This window comes from Leptonychotes weddellii, chromosome 7 (assembly GCF_054177405.1).
Source record: "Leptonychotes weddellii isolate Sample4059 chromosome 7, ASM5417740v2, whole genome shotgun sequence".
NCBI lineage: Eukaryota > Metazoa > Chordata > Mammalia > Carnivora > Phocidae > Leptonychotes > Leptonychotes weddellii.
In genome coordinates, this window is record NC_138375.1 from 39,138,664 (window position 1) to 39,159,146 (window position 20,483).

General features: G+C 37.3%; 2 protein-coding genes across 2 annotated transcripts in view; one reads left to right on the plus strand and one right to left on the minus strand.

Annotated features, from left to right (window-relative positions):
• The window catches only part of LOC102725928 (uncharacterized), a 49,752-nt gene extending 36,417 nt beyond the window's left edge, over positions 1–13,335 (minus strand). Inside the window, 4 exon segments of the mRNA XM_031036716.2 lie at positions 10,534–10,644; positions 10,975–11,101; positions 12,374–12,471; positions 13,064–13,335. Of these exon segments, the coding sequence (XP_030892576.2) occupies positions 10,534–10,644; positions 10,975–11,101; positions 12,374–12,463 (328 nt within the window). The 5' untranslated portion in view covers positions 12,464–12,471; positions 13,064–13,335.
• The window catches only part of MYOZ3 (myozenin 3), a 381,468-nt gene that overhangs the window by 183,178 nt on the left and 177,807 nt on the right, over positions 1–20,483 (plus strand). The gene's annotated exons all lie outside the window — the stretch shown is intronic.

The window sequence follows — 20,483 nt, forward strand, 5'->3', positions numbered from 1 at the left end:
AACAACAAATGTTGGAGAGGTTGTGGAGAAAGGGGAACCCTCTTGCACTGCTGGTGGGAATGCAAGTTGGTGCATGCACTTTGGAAAACAGTGTGGAAGTGCCTCAAAAATTTAAAAATAGAGCTACCCTATGACCCAGCAATTGCACTCCTGGATATTTACCCCAAAGACACAGATGTAGTGAAAAGAAGGGCCATATGCACCCCAACGTTCATAGCAGCAATGTCTGCAATAGCCAAACTGAGCCGAGATGCCCTTCACCAGATGAATGGATAAAGAAGATGTGGTCCATATATCCAATGGAATATTACTCAGCCATCAGAAAGGATGAATACCCAACGTCTACATCAACATGGATGGGACTGGAGGAGATTATGCTAAGTAAAATAAGTCAAGCAGAGAAAGTCAATTATCATATGGTTTCACTTATTTGTGGAACATAAGGAATAGCATGGAGGACATTAGGAGAAGGAAGGGAAAAATGAAGGGGGAGGAATCGGAGGGAGAGATGAACCATGAGAGACTATGGACTCTGAGAAACACACAGGGTTTTGGGGGTGGGGTGGGGGGATGGGTTAGCCTGGTGATGGGTATTAAGGAGGGCACATACTGCATGGAGCACTGGGTGTTATACGAAAACAATGGATCGTGGAACACCATATCAAAAACTAATGATGTATTGTATGGTGACTAACATAACATAATAAAATTAAAAAAACAATAAAGCAAAAATAACACATTGTCAAATTTATCACAAACGTAAGTGTAACACACATGATTAAAAGAACAAAGCAGCACAGGATAGTCAGGGAGAGTAGAAAATGGAACTATGCTAGCACAAAATTTCTATGTTTTGCCAGAAAAATAAAGCAGTATTAATGTGCATTAGGTTATAAGAAGCTAAATATCATACTGTAATCCCCACAGCAATATCACACACATAGAGAGACAGAACTAAGAAGAAAAATTCAACAAGGAAGTTAAGATGGTATGCTAAAAAAAGTTCTTTCAACATAAAAGACAGGAAAAGAAAAAGGACCTAAAGAGAGATTAAGCAAATAGAAAACAAATAGCAAAATGGCAAAAATAAATCAAAACAAATCAATAATTACATTAACTGGGAATGGAATAATACTCCAATCAGAAACTGTCAGACTAGATAAAACAGTAAGAATCAACTATACATTGTCTATAAGAAATTCACTTTAAATTCAAAGACAAATATGCTGAAAATAAAAGGATGGGGGAAAAAATCATGCAAACTGTAAGCACAAGAGAGGTGAAGTAACTATATTAATATTAGATAATATAGACTTCAAGATAACAAATACTATTAGAAACACAGAAGTATATTTCAAAATTGTGAAAGGAGAATTGTAAGAAGATATAACAATTATAAATGTATCTGTGCCTAACCACAGATGCCCACAACACACAAACCAAAACTAACAAAAATGAAAGGAAAAACAAATTAGTAATTATGTCCAGAAATTTCAACATCCCTCTCACAAAGATTTCTAAAACAAGTAGACAAAAAAAAAAAAAAAATCAGTAAGTATCAACGAACCTGACCTAACATCTATAGATACCCCACAACAACAGAACACACATTTCAAGAACACGTGAATCAAACATCAGAATAGACTACATATTGGGCTTCAAAACAAGCTGCAATAATTTTATGAGGACAGAAATTATACAGAATATATTCTACAACCATAATGAAATTAGAAATAAATAACAAAAAGATCTTGAAAATTCCCGCAAATATTTGGAAAACAACATATGTGTAAATAACCTATATGTTAAAAAGTCCAATAATAGAAAATAAGTTGAATTGAATGAAAATGAAAACAATATGTCAAAATTTGAAACAAAGTCAAAGCAGTACTTAAGAGGACAAATTATATATAGGTAGTCCTCATTTTGAGTAATTTTGATATGCATGAATTTCAGTTAGCACAGTTTAGTACATAACACCAGTCTGGCAACAACACAGTTAACATTTTAATTACCACAGTATACTATTTGTGACTAAGAGTATAAAGTACAAATTTCACTGCCAGCACTTAAAGTCCACAAATCACTATGCAAATAACAGATACACATCATGATCTGTACCCAATCATTTCCCTTATTTCAAAGTCTGTCACTGATTTTTAACTGCACATCTGTTATCCAATATATATACAGAGTGCAAAGTGTATAGGTATGTTTCCTCCTTGTCTCCTATTGATAAACCCACATGGCGTTTTACAAAAATGGACAGCCGGAAGAGGGAAGTGGCCTGCAAAGATGAAAATGCAGCAAAGAAACAACACTAACAACACTGGATGTGGTTTGAAGATAGCTTTGGCATTGCCACTATTCATGACACTTTAGGTAGATAGCCAGAAGAACTCAGTGAAGGCAAAACTTACTGACAAAAATTCTTGGGTTATGATGAAAAGAATAAATATATTACAGAGAAAACGACCCTGACGAAAAATCCTCACAGTATCTTGGACATATTTCACAACACTGAAAACACAAAGGGTAAAATGTTGGTAGCTGATTCAACCTTAGAAAAGAGTTTGATAGGGGCGCCTGGGTGGCTCAGTCGTTAAGCATCTGCCTTCGGCTCAGGTCATGGTCCCAGGGTCCTGGGATCGAGCCCCATATCAGGCTCCCTGCTCGGCAGGAAGCCTGCTTCTCCCTCTCTCACTCCCCCTGCTTGTGTTCCTGCTCTCACTATCTCTCTCTCTGTCAAATAAATAAATAAAATCTTTAAAAAAAAAAAAAAGGGTTTGATAATTCAGTAAGACATAGAAAACAGGCTCACTTCCTATCGTAAATTATACAATGATAAGAAGGTAGACACTGCTCAAACTATATAGGATTGTTGAAAAAAACCCCACATTTTCAATGCTGTCAATGTTTTTACTTGCAAGGTAGTAAATATTCATTTTGCTATATTTTCATTTTTCTATAGAGCTATAACCAACGGTGAGATGGTTTTTTAATGTTTTCACAAAAAAGTTTAAAGGTCACAAAACAACTGTAATTTTTTTCCATTGATTATGAAGATTACTTTGCAAAGTTCTGACTTCTTTGGTAATTTTTATGGTCCCTACTACCATACAAGATGAGAATCACCTGTATGTAAATGCTCATATTAGAAAACAAAACAGGTCTAGGGGCGCCTGGGTGGCTCAGTTGGTTAAGCGACTGCCTTCGGCTCAGGTCATGATCCTGGAGTCCCAGGATCGAGTCCCGCATCGGGCTCCCTGCTTGGCAGGGAGTCTGCTTCTCTCTCTGACCCTCCTCCCTCTCATGCTCTCTGTCTCTCATTCTTTCTCTCTCAAATAAATAAATAAAATCTTTAAAAAAAAAAAAATTAAAAAAAAAAAACAGGTCTCAAATTAATAATCTGAGCTTCCACCTTAAGAAGGTAGAAAAAGAACAAATTAAACCCCAAATAAATGGAAGACAGGAAAAGTAAAGATCAGAGTGGAAGTCAATGAAATAGAAAATGAACAAACAATAGAGAAAACTCAATGAAATAAGAAACTGATTATTTGAAAAAAACTAATAAAATTAATATGTTTTAGGTAACAATGAGAAAAAAGAGAGCTGGCATAAAGTAGCAATATCAGCATGAAGGACAGAATACCTCTAGACTAGACCCTACAGACATAAAAGAACAATAGAGGATTATCATGAAACATTTTATACCAATGAATTTGACAACTTGAATGACATAAAAAAAATTGCTTTAAAGACACAATTACCAGAACTGACTCAAGACAAAAGATAACTTGAATAGATTCACATCAAGGAAAGAAACTTATAGGGGTGCCTGGGTGGCTCAGTTGTTAAGCATCTGCCTTTGGCTCAGGTCATGATCCCAGGGTCCTGGGACTGAGCCCCACATTGGGCTCCCTGCTCTGCAGGAAGCCTGTTTCTCCCTCTCCCACCCCTCTGGCTTGTGTTCCCTCTCTCGCTGTGTCTCTCTCTGTCAAATAAATAAATAAAATCTTTTAAAAAAAGGAAGAAACTTATAAATAAAAATCTTCCCACAAAAAAAGTCCAGACCTGGACAGGTAAATTCTTATCACTGTAATAAACCGGGGCAACCATGAGTATAACAGCTTCTCTAAGTTTGTGAGCTCTTCTAGAAAATCATCAAACCAGGGGCGCCTGGGTGGCTCAGTCGGTTAAGCATCTGCCTTCGGCTCAGGTCATGAACCCAGGGTCCTGGGATCGAACCCCGCATCGGGCTCCCTGCTCTGCAGGAAGCCTGCTTCTCCCTCTCCCACTCCCCCCGCTTGTGTTCCTTCTCTCACTGTGTCATTCTCTGTCAAATAAATAAATAACATCTTTAAAAAAAAAAAAAGAAAGAAAATCATCAAACCTAAGGGTGATCTTCCAGACCCATCCAATACAAGTAGCAAACCAAATCCAGCAATATATAAAAAGAATTATACACCATCACTAAGCGGAACTTGTCCCAGAATGTAAGGTTGGTTTACTATCCAATAACAAATTAACTGAAATTCCATAATATAGCATATAAACAGACCATCTCAGTAAATGCAGAAAATGCATTTGTCAAATTCCAGCACATTTTCATGATAAAAACACCAACAAAATTGGAATAGAAAAGAAATTCCTCAACCTGACAAAGGGCATGACAACTTACAGCTAACATACTTAACACTGAAAGACTGGACTTTTCCCCATAAGATCAGGAATAAGACAAGGATGTCCACTCACCATTCTATTCAATATTGTACTGGAGGTTCTAGCCAGGGTACTTAGGCAGGAAAAAGAAAAAAAAAAAAAAAAGCATCCAATTGAATGTCTCAATTTATAGAGGACAAAACCATTTATACAGAAAATCCTAAAAAATCAACTGAAGAATGATTAGAACTAATAAATGAGTTTATTAGTAAGTCTGCAGAATACCAGACCAATATACAAAAATCAATCATATTTTCATACACTTGCAATGGACAATCCAAAAATGAAATTAACGAAACAACTGCATATACAATAGCATCAGATAGAATAAAATACTAAGAAATAAATTTAACAATTATAAAACTTACACTCTGAAAACTATTTCGAAAAAAATTAATCTAAATAAAAGGGAAAAATTACATGTTCATTGGAAGATTTAATATTATTAAGACAGCAATACTCCTCAAATTGATTGGCAAATTCAACAAATCCCTGTCAGAATCTAAGGATATTTATTTGTAGAGATAGATACGCTTATTCCAAAATTCATTCCTGAAGAGCCAATGTTTCCAATCTTGGAAAAGAAAAACAATGTTGGAAGAATGACATTTCCCAATTTCAAAACTTACTACAAGCAACAATAGTCCAGAGATTGGCACAGAGACAGATATACAGATAGACAGAATAGTACAGTTAGAAATAAACCCTTTCATGTAAGACTAATTGATTTTTGGCAAGGGCATCAAGACCATTTGATGGGAAAAGAATAATCACTTCAATAAATGGTGGTGGAACAAATTCATTCTACGATGCCAGCATTACCCTGATTCTAAAACCAGATAAAGACACCACACAAAAAAAGAGAACTATAGGCCAGTATCTCTGATGAACACAGACGTGAAAATCCTCAGCAAAATATTAGCAAACCGAATCCAACAATACATTAAAACAATCACTCACCATGATCAAGCGGGATTCATTCCCAGGATGCAAGGGTGGTTCAATATTCGCAAAAAAAATCAACTGGTATGTTCCATCAATAAGAAAAAGGATAAAGCCAAGTGATTATTTCAATAGCGCAGAAAATGCATTTGACAAAGTATAACATATATTCATGATAAAAACCCTCAACAAAGTAGGTTTAGAGGGAACATACCTCAACATAATAAAGTCCATACATGAAAAACCAGAGCTAACATCATACTCAATGGGGGAAAACTGAGAGTTTTTCCCCTAAGGTCAGGAACAAGACAAGGATATCCGCTTTTATTCAACATAGTACTGGAAGTCCTAGCCACAGCAATCTGACAAAAAGAAATAAAAGGCATCCAAATTGGTAAGGAAGAAGTAAGACCTGCACTATTTGCAGATGACATGATACTATATATAGAAAACCCTAAAGATTCCACCAAAAAACTGTTGGAACTGATATATGAATTCAATAAGGTCACAGGATACAACATCAATGTACAGAAATTCACTGCATTTCTATACATTAATAATGAAGCAGCTAAAAAAAATTAAGAAAACAACCCCATTTACAACTGTACCAAAAATAATAAAATATCTAGGAATAAACTTAACCAAAGAGGTGAAAGACCTATATTCTGAAACCTATAAAACACTGATAAAAGAAACTAAAGATAACACAAAGATATTCCATGCTCATTGATTAGAAGAACAAATGTTGTTAAAATGTCTATACTACCCAAAGCAATCCACACATTTAAGGCAATCCCTATCAAAATGCCAACAGCATTTTTCACAGAACTAAAACAAACAATCCTAAAATTTGTATGTAACCACAAAAGATCCAGAATAGCCAAAGAAATCTTGAAAAAGAAAAACAAAACTGGAGGCATCACAATTCCAGACTTCAAGTTATATTACAAAACTGTAGTAATCAAAACAGTATGGTACTGGCACAAAAACAGACGAGTGGATCTTAAGAACTGAATAGAGAATCCAGATATAAACCCACAATTCTACAGCCAATTAATCTTCAACAAAGGAGACAAGAATATGAAATGGGAAAACTGCACAGACACATGCAAAAGAATGAAAATGGACCACTTTCTTACACAAAAATAAACTCCAAATGGATTAAGGACCTAAATATAAGACCTGAAACCATAAAAATCCTAGAAGAGAGTACAGGCAGTAATTTCTCTGACACCAGCTGTAAAAACACATTTTTAGATGTGTCTCCTGAGGCAAGGGAAACAAAAAGCAAAAATAAACTACTGGGACTGCATCAAAATAAAAAGCTTCTGCACAGAAAAGAAAACAACTACCAAAACTAAAAGACAACCTATGGAATGGGAGGAGATATTTGCAAATGATATATCCGGTAAAGGGTTAGTATCCAAACTACATAAAAAAAACTTATACAACTCAATACCCTAAAATCAAATAATCCAATTAAAAATGGGCAGAAGACATGAACAGACATATCACCAAAGAAGACATCCAGATGGCCAAGAGACACCGGAAAACATGCTCAACATCACTCATCATCAGGGAAATGCAAATCTAAACCACAATGAGATATCACCTCACACCTGTCAGGAAATCAAAAGCTCAGGAAACAACAAGTGTTGGTGAGGATGTGGAGAAAAAGAACATCTGTGCATGTTGGTGGGAATGCAAACTGGTGCAGCCACAGTGGAAGACGTTATGGGGGTTCCTCAAAAAATTAAAAATGGAACTACCCTATGATCCAGTAATCACATTACTGGGTATTTACCCAAGGAATACAAAAATACTAATTGAAAGGGATACATGCACCCCTATGTTTATTGCAGCATCATTTACAATAGTCAAATTATGGAAGTGTCCATCAACAGATGCATGTATAAAGAAGATGTGGTATATATATACACAATGGAATATTATTCAGCCATAAGAAAGACTAAAATCTTGCCATTTGCAACAACATGTATGGATCTAGAGAGTATAATACTAAATGAAATAAGCCAGTCAGAGAAATACCATTTGATTTCACTCCTATGTAGAATTTAGGAAACTAAACAAACAAAGGAAAAAACAAACAAAAAAAGAGAAACCAAAAAACAGACTTAACTATAGAGAACAAACAACTATGGAGGTTTACCAGAGGGGAGTGGGTGAGGGGACGGGTAAAACAGATGAAGGGGATTAAGAGTACACTTATCTTGATGAGCACTGAGTAATACAAGGAATTGCTGAATTGCTATATTGTACACCTGAAACTAATACAACACTGTATTTGACTATATAGGTATCAAAATAAATAAACATAAACAAAAATACATGTCATAATCAAAATAAAAATAAATAAATGAATAAATAAGTAAATAAATAAATGGTGCTGGAACACATGGATTGCCACATGCAAAAGAATGAAGTTGGACCCTTAACTTCACACTATGTGCAAAAATTAACTCAAAATGGATCAAAGACCCAAATGTAAGAGCATTAACAGTATAAAACTTTTAGGAAAAAAAACTTGGGGTAAATCTTCATGACCTTGGATTTGGCAATAGATTCTTGGATATACCAACAGCACAAGTAACAAAAGAAAAATAGAAAAACTGGACTTCATCAAAATTACAAAATCTGGTGCTTCAAAGGCTACTATCAAGAGAGTGAAAAGACAACCCGCAGGATATAAGTATCTGCAAATCATATATCTGGTTAAGAGACCTACATCAAACAAGAACTCTAGGAGCTTCCAGGTTGGTGAACACATGGAGGTGTGCCGGGAGAGTGGTGCACCTGGAGAGGCCGTGAAGCTCTGTGCCCTTTCCCCATGCCCTGCCCTATGTATCTCCTCCAGCTGGATATTCCTGGGTTATATCCTTTTAGAGTAAACTGGCAATCTAGGTAAAGCACAGAAGAGCCATGTGAGTCCTCCAGATTTCTCTTCCCCTGTATCAGTGACAAGCTGGACTGCAGATAGTGTTAACTTCACTCAATTTGATCTCCTGAGGTACCATGTGGAGCATGCCCCCTGCTGAACTGTGTTGGATATGCAACATGTAAAGAAAACAAACATTGTTGGGCGCCTGGGTGGCTCAGACGGTTAAGCGTCTGCTTTCAGCTCAGGTCCTGATCCCAGGGTCCTGGGATCAAGTCCCGCATCCGGCTCCCTGCTCAGCAGGGAGCCTGCTTCTTCCTCTGCCTCTCTCTCTCTCTCTCCCTGTCTCTCATGAATAAATAAATAAAATCTTTAAAAAAAAAAAAAGAAAACATTGTTGTGTTAAAGCACTGGCATTTAGAGGTTAATTTGTAATATAGTGTTATCCAGCCTGTCCTAATTAATAATAAAATTAGTACCAGCGAACAAAAGAACTCTATAAAAAACACCTTACCTATACAAAGAACTTTACATAAAAGTTCCATATAACTTCTGTATAAGAATTTTATCTCTATAAAGAATTCTTACAATTCAATAATAAAAAGACAACTCAAAATAGACAAATGATCTCAACAAATTATTTTCTGAAGAAGATACATAATGGCCAACAAGCAGATGAAAATATGCTCAACATAATTAGTCATTAGGGACCATTTAGTTAAACACAAAATTCCTATATGACCCAGCAATTCCACTCCTAGGTACATACCAAAGAAAAAATAAAACATAGGTCTTACACAAAAACTTGTATATGAATGTTTATAGTAGCATTATTCATGTTGCGAAAAAGTGGAAACAAGCCAAATACTGATGAATGGACAGCCAAATGTAGTATATCCATACAATGGAATATTATTCAGCCAAAAAGAATCGAAGGACTGATACACGTTATAAGGTGGATGGCCCTCAAAAACAGTGTGCTAACCGAAAGAAGCCAGTCACAAAAGACCTCATGTTATATGATTTCGTTTAAATAAAAGATCAAGAGTAAGCAAATCAATAGAGAGTGAAAGCAGATTAGTGGTTGCTTAGGGCTGGGAGATGAGTAACAGGGGTGTGATAGCTAAAGGGTACAGGATTTCTTTCGTAGGTGATAAAAATGTTTTAAAATTGACTGTGGGAATCGTTATACATATCTGTGAATACACTATAAAAAACCACTGAATTGTTAACTTTGAATGGGTGAATTGTAAAGCATGTGAGTTATACCTCGAAGTTGTTTAAATACAATAATACCAGAAAATTTCAGAGTATAGGTACAGTATGCACTTTACTGTCCATAGTCACACTGTGTATTCATGCTTATATCCCATTATTCCCCCAAAAATATATTTTATGAAGGCAAGCCTAGCAAATTTCTGCAGAAAAGCCATAATGATTCCTAACTCCAAAAATCTGTACACATCCATTGCTAGAGCTTGCCTTCACCCTCCTCCTGCCTAACCCACACTTCAAATATACTTCAGAGTAGCTGGTTCATGCTTGGAAAAAACACCTTCTTAAGTTATGCCACGTCTCTTTAGACTGTAATTTTCAGTGAACTCCTAAAACATTAACTATATTGGTTGTGCAATTTTATACAGCCATGAACTTTGATGCCTTGTCTTTCCATGTACAACCTATGGTTCTGAAAAGCATCTGACTTTTATTGCCTTTGAATTTCTTCTAGAAAGGCACTAAAGATATGATTCTGAATCATATCTACCAAGATATGAGTGAATCAGTAAGAAATTTTTCTTCTCTTCATGGCTCACTATTACCTAATTAACAAGTTGTTGAATACTTACTACATGTTCAGCACAGGAGCAAGAAGGAATAGGAGCTGCCAATCTGGGTGGAAGCATAAATCTCAGCCACCAGCCAATTAAAAACAAAAACAAAGAAACTGAGATTTCACTTCCCTTGGCTCCCACCTGCCAGATTTTTACCGGGACAGATCCAATTTGATATGTCTCTCTTTATGATCCATGGTTCTTCTCCTTGTTCCAACTTGGAGATGACATCTGGTTTGGACACTGGATGCCCTATTATAGAGAAATCAGAGAGGAATTGGGTTGACTACACTGAAGAAAAAAGAAAGGCACCTGGGTGGCTCAGTCGGTCAAGTGTCTGACTCTTGATCTCAGCTCAGCTCTTGATCTCGGGGTCGTGAGTCAAGCCCTACTTAAAAAAAAAGGGGGGTGCTATTTTAGGAGCCCCACAATAAAGCTGTCCAGCTGACCTTCTGCTGGAGAGAGAAAAGAGAGCACAAAGTCAGTCATTACATATGTCAGGAACCCACGCAACTTGATCAAAGGAGAAGAGAGAGGCACTGGATTGGAAGATGTTGTGATATGGGGGGAAGCCATCCTTACCCAATGAGACCAGGTGGCTGAAGTTCTCCAGCATCACATCTCTGTACAGGGTCCTCTGAGCAGGGTCCAGTTGCTGCCACTCCTCCTTGGTGAAAGCTATGGCCACATCCTCAAATGACAATGGACCCTATAACAGCATGCTCCTGTTCAATCTGAAGTGATCAGTCTTATTTTTACCATAGCATGCCAAACCATATGCCCAGTTCTACATCATGCCTATTCAGAAAAATGATGTAAAATTCTGTCTTTAGCAAAAAGAGTCAAACACGTCAAAAGAACAGAAGAGCAAAAGAGACTTAATCACAAATGGGAATTCAATAAAGGCAGCATTTCAAATAAATGAATTATTCAACAAATGGTTTTGGGAAAACTGGATAGTCAATCAGTTAAATAATAAAGTTGAGACTTTATGTTTTAAAAACAAGAGAATCAATAATTTCCAGATGGAGAAAAATCTAAGTTTCACAAATTATTAATACTGGTTATCCCAGGAGAAAGGGAATGTTAGGGTCCCTTTCACTTTATAATTTTTATTTTATTTTTTATGTTTTTTAAAATGTTTAAAATAATTCAGGCCAGGACAAAAAATAGTAAAATGATTTTATAAATTGAAAAAAATGGACCCAAAACTGGCATTCAGTTGGGGAGTTGCCTCACAAACTCTGAGACCATAGCAAAGGCTATGGAGAATCAGAGACCCCTGTGCTCCCAAGTGTTTGCCACTGAATTTTAAGTAAAGAACTGCCTATCTGAGAGAAATAATTACTTTGGAGACAAACAGATACTCATCACTCCATCTTATCTAGGTTTTATCTCTGGATAAACTATACTTTAGTTCCCCAAAGAATAATGCTTATGGACTTCAGCTCTAACATTATGCTAACTGCCTTCTAAAAAAAAATATTTAAAGACACAACCACAAAAAATCTGACACATTTATGCAGAAGTATAGGTCAAGATATCATCTATAGAAGATCCCCCAAAATGAATTTCTTTTTGTCCTAATGTCAAGAAATATTTTCATTGAAAATTCAGTTGATTTCTATTTGTGGAGAATGCCAAATTATGTATATGATGTCCTCTACCTCCCCCCTGTGGCTGCTAGAAAAGATCGAACAAATTTGCGCTTTATTTTTTTTCAAATTTGCACTTTAATTTACACACTCACATAAAGTAAATATAATGTACATTATATTTATATAAAATTTACATAACAAATATATATATGAACTATAATAGTTGTTTTATGTGGCTTAAAACCACATAATCTACATATTACATAGCAACTCGTCTCCAAGTCTTTGTTCGCTCTACATTTTCCCTAATTCTAATTTCTAGCTTTCTGCACTTTTCCATTTGATTATATGGAAACCAAGTACAAAATAAGCAAGCAACTCACGTGAGACTTGGTCATTTTCTGCTTCTCTTCCAAAAGAGCAGAGGTCTGAGGAATCAGGACTGAAAGACAGACTAAATCTCCAGGAGCCATTTACCAATCTAGAAACAACCACCAAGAGGAAAACAGGCCACCCTGTAGAAGGTCATTTGATCCTTATAGAAGGGTCTGTAAGCACCACGTGAAAAAAGTCCTCTTGTGACTATATAATCACATAGAACTTGTACAAGGTGTATTTTTAATTGGATGAATGCAGATATTTCTGTTGATATACGAACACCTTATTGTTCCCCTTTGAACCAGCAATTCTATTTGTAATTCTATCTGTAAGACTCTATCATAAGACAATAATTATGTATACATATATATGTAAGATTTAACTGCAGATGGAGCAGTTCCCTGACAAAAAGAATAGGAATGACCAAGTAGAAAATCGAGAATGCACCCATATTCCCTAGACATAAGCAGCCGGCAAAATCCTAAGAGCTCTTTTATATTTTCCCCTAACTCAGCAAATTCTCTTGCCAAGTCAATATTCATAAATTAAAACTGTTGATTTTGTTAATTTTAACATGTTTTTTGTTTGTTTGTATTGCTGATATTCAATAGTGCAGTTGTCTATATAAGAATATAGAGTGTCATGTTAGAACCATTGATAAACAGGAATATACTACAATGCGTAAAGATACATACCTGGTAAATTCTTCTCAGTCCCAGGATGGGTCACGCAGAGAAGCCTGCACTCACTCACAGAAATGAGTACTCCCATGAAAGGTAGACTGTTTCCTATGGGGTTATCCCAGGCTTTGTCAAAATAAACCTGGAAGGAAACAATCGAATAGGCATGCTCCTCTCTGGACACGGAGCTCTGAAACAAGTAAAAAGCAGGTGTTTAATAAATGTTTGCTGAACAGGATGTAGAACAATTTCAGTAAACAGGAAGACGGGGGACTGAAATCACACCTCACATTAAGAAAAAAAAAAAAAAAGCAGCCCTCACATTTCAGAGCTGCCCTGGCACTCAAATTCTCCTATTTAACATAATTACATAGAACATCAACATCAGACAAGGCCACTCTGTGACCATGACAGAATAAGACAAAAACAGGACCTCTCTGAAATCATGTCTGAACACAGACAAAACATCAACATTGTCCAATCCACAAAACACCCCCTCTCTGAGTTAACATGAGCGACTGCGACTTCCTTACCTATTACAGCTTTAGCTTCAGGGTAGTCTCCTCACTCTAGATTTACTGAAATCCCCCATCACTGAATTACCCCACTTCCTCACAACATCCAATTCAGAGCAAGGTCCACCCCGTTAGGCCCGCCTCAAAATCACCTAACACAAGGAGAAATCCTGTAAGTTCTAACACCCTCTTACTAGAAGCCCTCACTTTCCCCATGGTGTGCATGTTCCCAACTAGATGCTAGAGCCATATACCCAACTTATTCAACTCAGGGTGTTCCTGGTGGTCTTTGGCTAGGGAGAATTGACAATAATAATGTTATTCGTCAGATTTGTTTGGTCTTACGTTCAAAGGATGTTTTCTTCTGTGAGGACGTGAGTGGTGGAGGGAGATGGAGGTTTGAGAAAACATCTGAGGAGGGGCTTCAACTTGGGGGCGGCCTCTGACCTGCAGAAATTGTAAAGTGAGGCCTTTCCACTAAACTAGAGCTGACCTTTATCAGTCCCTGGCTGCATTAAAACCCCCCTACAAATCACTGAATCACCAGGTGCAGAAATCACAAATCCCAAAGAGCACCTCCACAGAACCCCGATCACACGACTGGCCATACAGGTCCACAAATCACTGGCCACACGGATGCTCCAACAGCGCACAGACCTGCCATCCCTGACCCACAGATCATATAGCTCTCCCTACTACTGACCCCTGTACGTACCCAACATTCATCCCACAGACTTCCCATCAGTCTTCATAGACCTCCAATTACTGACCCTCGCAGACCCCCGCCCCAATATCAATGCCAGACTTCCTCATGACTTAACCCATAAATTCCCCTTCTGACCCCCAGCTCGATTATCAGGTCCCGAAACGTCCGTCCCAGCATAACCCCCGACAGCTGTCACAGATTAACGTGAATTGAAGAACTCGCCCGCTTCCTGGCTGGGAGAGCACAGCACGGGGCTCCCGAGCATGCGCCGAGCCGTACAGAGCGGTTTGGCCCACTCGGCACCCTCGGCGGCTTTGTTCAGGAGGCAAGATGGCGGCTCCCAGGCACTGTGTCTCTTTGTAGGAGCCGCCATATTGAGAGTCCAGTCAGGTCCGTACACGCGGAGGAATTTGGTTTATTCCTAACCTGAATTTGGACCGTGCCACCGCGGCAGAGAGGGGAGGAGGCAAGATGAAGGAAAGGAGGATTATACAAACCAAAGAGGTGCGAAGTTTTGCAGAGAGCTTTTGCAGGAGGATTGGGGAAGAAGTTGCAGTAGTACAGTCCTTTACTGGGGAAAAAGGACTTTGGAATGGTGCAATCCTTTTGTAAGGGATTCTACTTAAAAGTGCTGGTAATGGTACAACCCTATACCGGAGGATTCCACTGTGGGACCGAGGGGCAGAAGTGATGGCCGAGTTCAAGGGGGGCGGAGAGGTGTCATAAACCGCTAATTATGCTAAAAATAAGGAGAAGGAATCGCCTAAGGGAAATTACAACTTCAGTAATATGTTGCAGGGACCGACTGATGAAAAAAGGAAAATTGAGACAGGGAAGAGGAGACTGAGGCACAAATAATGGAGAATCTGAGAAACAGAACGGAGACTAAGGGAAAAAGAGGAGACAAAGGAGGACTGAGAGTGAGAGAACGAGGTCTGAGACGAGGGGAAGAATGAAGGAGGGGGGAGACTGAAAGAGAAAACTGAAACGAGTGGAAAAGGGAGACGGAGGAAGGGTGACCGACCGTCCAAGTCTGTCTGGAATGTCCCAGGAAATCCTTCGCCTGGACTTTAAAGGTCCGGGTTTGAGGAGATGGGTGGGCAAAGTTGAGGTAAAGTGTGAAACTTATAAGGTGCCTCAAAAAGTAAGGCGGTGAGCAACATCTTTTTAAATTCAAGTGGATAAGGCACAGATTTTGTGCCTTTCCTAGTCACTATTGCTGCCCCCCCCGCCCCGTTTCTGATGTTGGTGACCATGATTGAGGTTTACAATAATGAATTACCTCTCCATCGGTGCATCACTCACGAGTGATGCGTCTTAAGTATGTAACTTAAATGCATGGCACTCATAAGCATTTACAGTCTTTGGGGGCGCCTGGGTGGCTCAATTGGTTAGGCGACTGCCTTCGGCTCAGGTCATGATCCTGGAGTCCCTGGATCGAGTCCCGCATCGGGGCTCCTTGCTCGGCAGGGAGTCTGCTTCTCCCTCTGACCCTCCCGACCCTCCCCCCTCTCATGTGCTCTCTCTCTGTCTCTCTCTCTCAAATAAATAAATAAATAAAATCTTTTAAAAAAACCAAAACATTTACAGTCTTTGGCTTTGTGGATTAACTTGTACTTTGTACGGACATAGCGCTAGTTTATTTTTTAATATTGTAAGTATTGTGACCGTGTTTTCTAAGAGTTCAGAAATGAAAATGAAAACAATTATAATACCAACGACAGCATGACCCATACATCACCAAAAAAGCCTCTTATTTTAATGACAGATATAAAGATGCATCGACACCTGGATTAGGGAGATAAATAACTACAACAGCAAATTGCACAATATGCAAAAGAGAATTCAGGCTTAGGCATGGTGGTGAAGGGGATGTGAAAGCACATATGGAGACTGAAACAAATCTAGGATGACAAGCAAGTACTTCTAAATAAATAAACGGGTTTTTGTCTTCCCAAAAGACACAGATGCTGAGTTGAAAATAGTGACTGCCCAATTATATTAGACAACATAAACATGTATTATTGTATACTTCTACTCACTGATATATAAAACTGAATAAAGTTACATTTCCAAACTCAAATGTTGCAACTAAAATGCCCTGTGGACAAACAAAAGGAGATATCTGATAACAGATGTGTTGGCCCCTTACAGTGTAGAGCCAATCCTGCTTTCAAGAGTATATCAGATGATACATCAAATCATGACAAGAAAAAAAAAATCCCCTAGCTCTTCACTCTTGGATTGAAAAATAGAGGTCAAACTGTCTTCTTCATTTTTATAAAGATTTTCATGAAACTAAATACAATATAAAATTGTTGATATCTTGTCCAGTTGTAAACTAGACATTGCTCATCTATAAAAAATGTTCAGCAGACACTGCGAATGTAAATCTAGGCCAGTTCGATTCACTCTATAAATTTATCAAAGAAAATGAAAACATCTTACTTGCTAAAACAGCATATAGTTGGAGATAGCATATAGCTGGAGCATGTTTTCTTTTTTCCCATCCATTAATTTAATCCATTTACATTTAAAGTGACTACTGTTAAGAATTTCTGTCGTTTTGCTATTTGTTTCTATGTGACTTTTTTTGTATGCCTCAATTCCCTCAATACTGCCTTCTTTTGTATACATATTTTTTTTTACTGTGTACTATTTTGATTCCCTGCTTATTTCTTTCTTTGAATATGTTTTAGTTATTTTCTTATTGGTTGCTATGGAAATTACAATTAACATCCTAAATGTACAACAAACTACTTTGAATCGTTACCATCATAGTTTTAACAGCACACAAAGCACTGATCCTTTACAACTCTGTCCTCCCCTTACCTTCACCTTTATGATGTTATTGTAAACAAAACTGACATAAGGTCAGAAGTTGTTACAAGAGAAAAAAGGTCTTTATATATCGATAAAAGGGTCAATTCATCAAGAAGATTAACAATTATAAATGTTTATGAGCTAAACAACAAAGATCAAATATATTGAGGCAAATATTTACATTATTAAGGGAGAAATGCACAGTTCTGTAATAGTAGGAGACTTCAACAGATACTTTACATAATGGACTGAACATAGAGACATAAAGTCAGTAAGGAAGTAATTTGATTAACACTTAAACTAGACCTAACAGACATATAGGACACCACACCCAGCAACAGCACAATACTCACTTTTTTCAAGTTCACATGGAACATTCTTCAGGATGTACCATATTTTAGGCTACAAAACAAGTATCAGTACATTTTAAAAAACTGACATCATATAAACTATGTTCTCCAACCACAAGGAAATGAAATTGGAAATTAATAAGAAGAAAAACTGGAAAGTCCACAAATATGTAAAAATTAAACAGGACACTATTAACCAATGGGTAAAAGAAGAAATCACAAGGTAAGTAAAAATACTTGGAGACAAATGAAATAAACACACCATACCAAAACTAATGGGATACAGCAAAGGCAGTGTATGGATGGAAATTTAGAGTTGTAAACGCCTCCATTTAAAAAAAAAGAAGCAATATTGCAAGCAATTACCTAACTTTACTCCTTAAGCAACTAGAAAGACATGAAAACTAAACCCAGAGTTAGCAGAAGGAAGGAGATGATAAAGATTTGAGTGGAAATAAACAAAATAGAGAAGGACAATGGAAATTATCAACAAAACCAAAAGTTGTTTCTTTGAAAGATCAACAACATTCACACACCTTTAACTAGACTGACCAAGAAACAAAGACCCAAATTACTAAAATCATACACAGTTGACTCTTGAACAACATGGGTTTGAACTGCATGGGTCCACTTATACGCAGATTTTTTTCAACAAATACAGTACACTACTGTAAATGTATTTTCACTATGATTTTCTTAGTAACACTTTCTTTTGTCTAGCTTACTTTAAGAACATAGTATATAACACATGCAACATACAAAACGTGTTAATCAACTGTTATTGGTAAGGCTTCTAGTCAACAGAAGGCTATTAGTTACATATTGGAGGAGTGAAAAGTTATATATGGATTTCCAACTGCATGGGGGGTGGGTAGTTGCCCCTAAACCCCATGTTATTCAAAGGTTAACTGTACGATGGTGGGGACATTAATACAGAACTACAGATGAAAAAGATTATAAGGATACGATGAACAATTATATACCAACAAATTAGATAACCTAGAAAATGGATAAATTCCTAGAAGCACACAAACCTCCGAAACTGATTCAAAAAGAAACAGAACAGTCCTATAACAGAGTTATAACGAATAGACTAAATCAGTAAGCAAAAACCTCCCATCAAAGAAAAACTCAGAACCAGATGGCTTAACTGGCAAATTCTACAAAACACTTAAAAGAATTAATGAAAATTATTTTCAAACCTTCCAGTATTATCTGACTTTTTGATGCTATTCATCCTAGTGGGTGTGAAGTGATACAAAAGCCAGACAAAGACATCACAAGAAAACTACAAACCCGTATCTCTTATGAATATATATGAGAAAAATCCTCAACAAAATGTTATCAAACCAAATACAGCATATTAAAAGGATTATATACCTTAACCAAAGTGGGATTTATCCTAGAAATAAGAGTCACCCATCATTAAAAAATCTATCAATGTACATTAAGAATCAAGGCGGATGAAATCATGATCATCTCGCCATCTCAATTAATGCAGAAAAAGTATTTTACAAAGTCCAATACCCTTTCATGATGAAAACACAACAAACTAGGAGCAGAAAGAAACTGCTAAACATGATAAAGTCCACTTATGAATAACTCACTGATAACATTATATTCAGTGGTAAAAGACTAAAAGTTTTTCCCCTAAGATAAGCATAGAACAAGGATGCTTTCTTTCAGCCCTTTATTCAACATTGTGTTGAAATTACTACAAAATCATGGTAATCAAAATAATGTGGCACTAGAATATGGATAGACATATAGATCAAGAGACTAGAATGGAGAGTCCAGAAATAAACCCATACACCTATATTCAAGTGGTTTTTGACATGGGTGGCAAGATGATTCAATGAGGAAAGGGCTGTTCTTTCAATAAATGGTCCTGGAAAATTTGCTAGGCACATGACAAAGAATGAAATTGGACCCTTACCTTACACTATATGCAAATAGCCAACAAACACATGAAAAATGCTTGACATTATTAGTCATCAGGGAAATGCAAATCAAAACCACAATGAGATACCACTTCACACCCACAAGGATGGCTAGCATCAAAAAGTCAGACAATAACAACTCAGTGATGATGTGGTGAAATCAGAACCCTCATACACTGCTGGTGAGGATGTAAAATGGTGTAGCCACTTTGGAAAAAACTTGGCAGTTTCTCAAATGGTTAAACATAGAATTACTATTTGACCCAGTAATTCCACTGCCAGGAATCTAACCAAAACAACTGAAAGTGGTATGTCCACACCAAAATGTATACACTGTTTATATATTTAATCATAAAAGTCAAAAGGTACAAACGGGCACCTGGGTGGCACAGTCGGGCTGAACATCCAACTCTTGGTTAGCGTAGGCAGTGATCTGAGAGTCGTGAGATCAAGCCCTGCCTTGGGCTCTGTGCTGGGCATGGAGTCTGCTGGAGTTTCTCTCTCCCTCTGCCCCCCTGACCTCGCACTCTCTCTCTCTAAAATAAATAAGTAAATCTTTTTTTTAAAAAGGTACAAAGAAGCCAAATGTCCATCAAATGGTGAATGGATAAAGAAAGCATGGTACATACATACAATTGAATATTATTCAGCCATAAAAAAGAATGAAGCACTGATAAATGCTGCCATATGGGTGAACCTTGAATATATTACATTAAGGGAAAGAAGCCAATCATAAAAGAGTACATGTTATATGATTCCATTTAAATGAAAATATAAATAGAATAGGCAAATCTACAGAGAATGAAAGTAGACTAGTGATTGCTTGGGGCACAGGATATGGTGAATAGTGGAATAATAGCTAAAGGGTACAGGGTTTCTTTTTGAAGTGCTAACAATGTTCTAAAATTGAGTGTGGCAATGGTTGCGCGTATCAGTGACTATACTAAAAGCCACTATATCATACACTTTAAATGGGTGAATTATATCTCAATAAAGATGTTCTTTAAAAAAGAAAAAAGCTGAGGGGCGCCTGGGTGGCTCAGTCGTTAAGCGTCTGCCTTCGGCTCAGGTCATGATCCCGGGGTCCTGGGATCGAGCCCC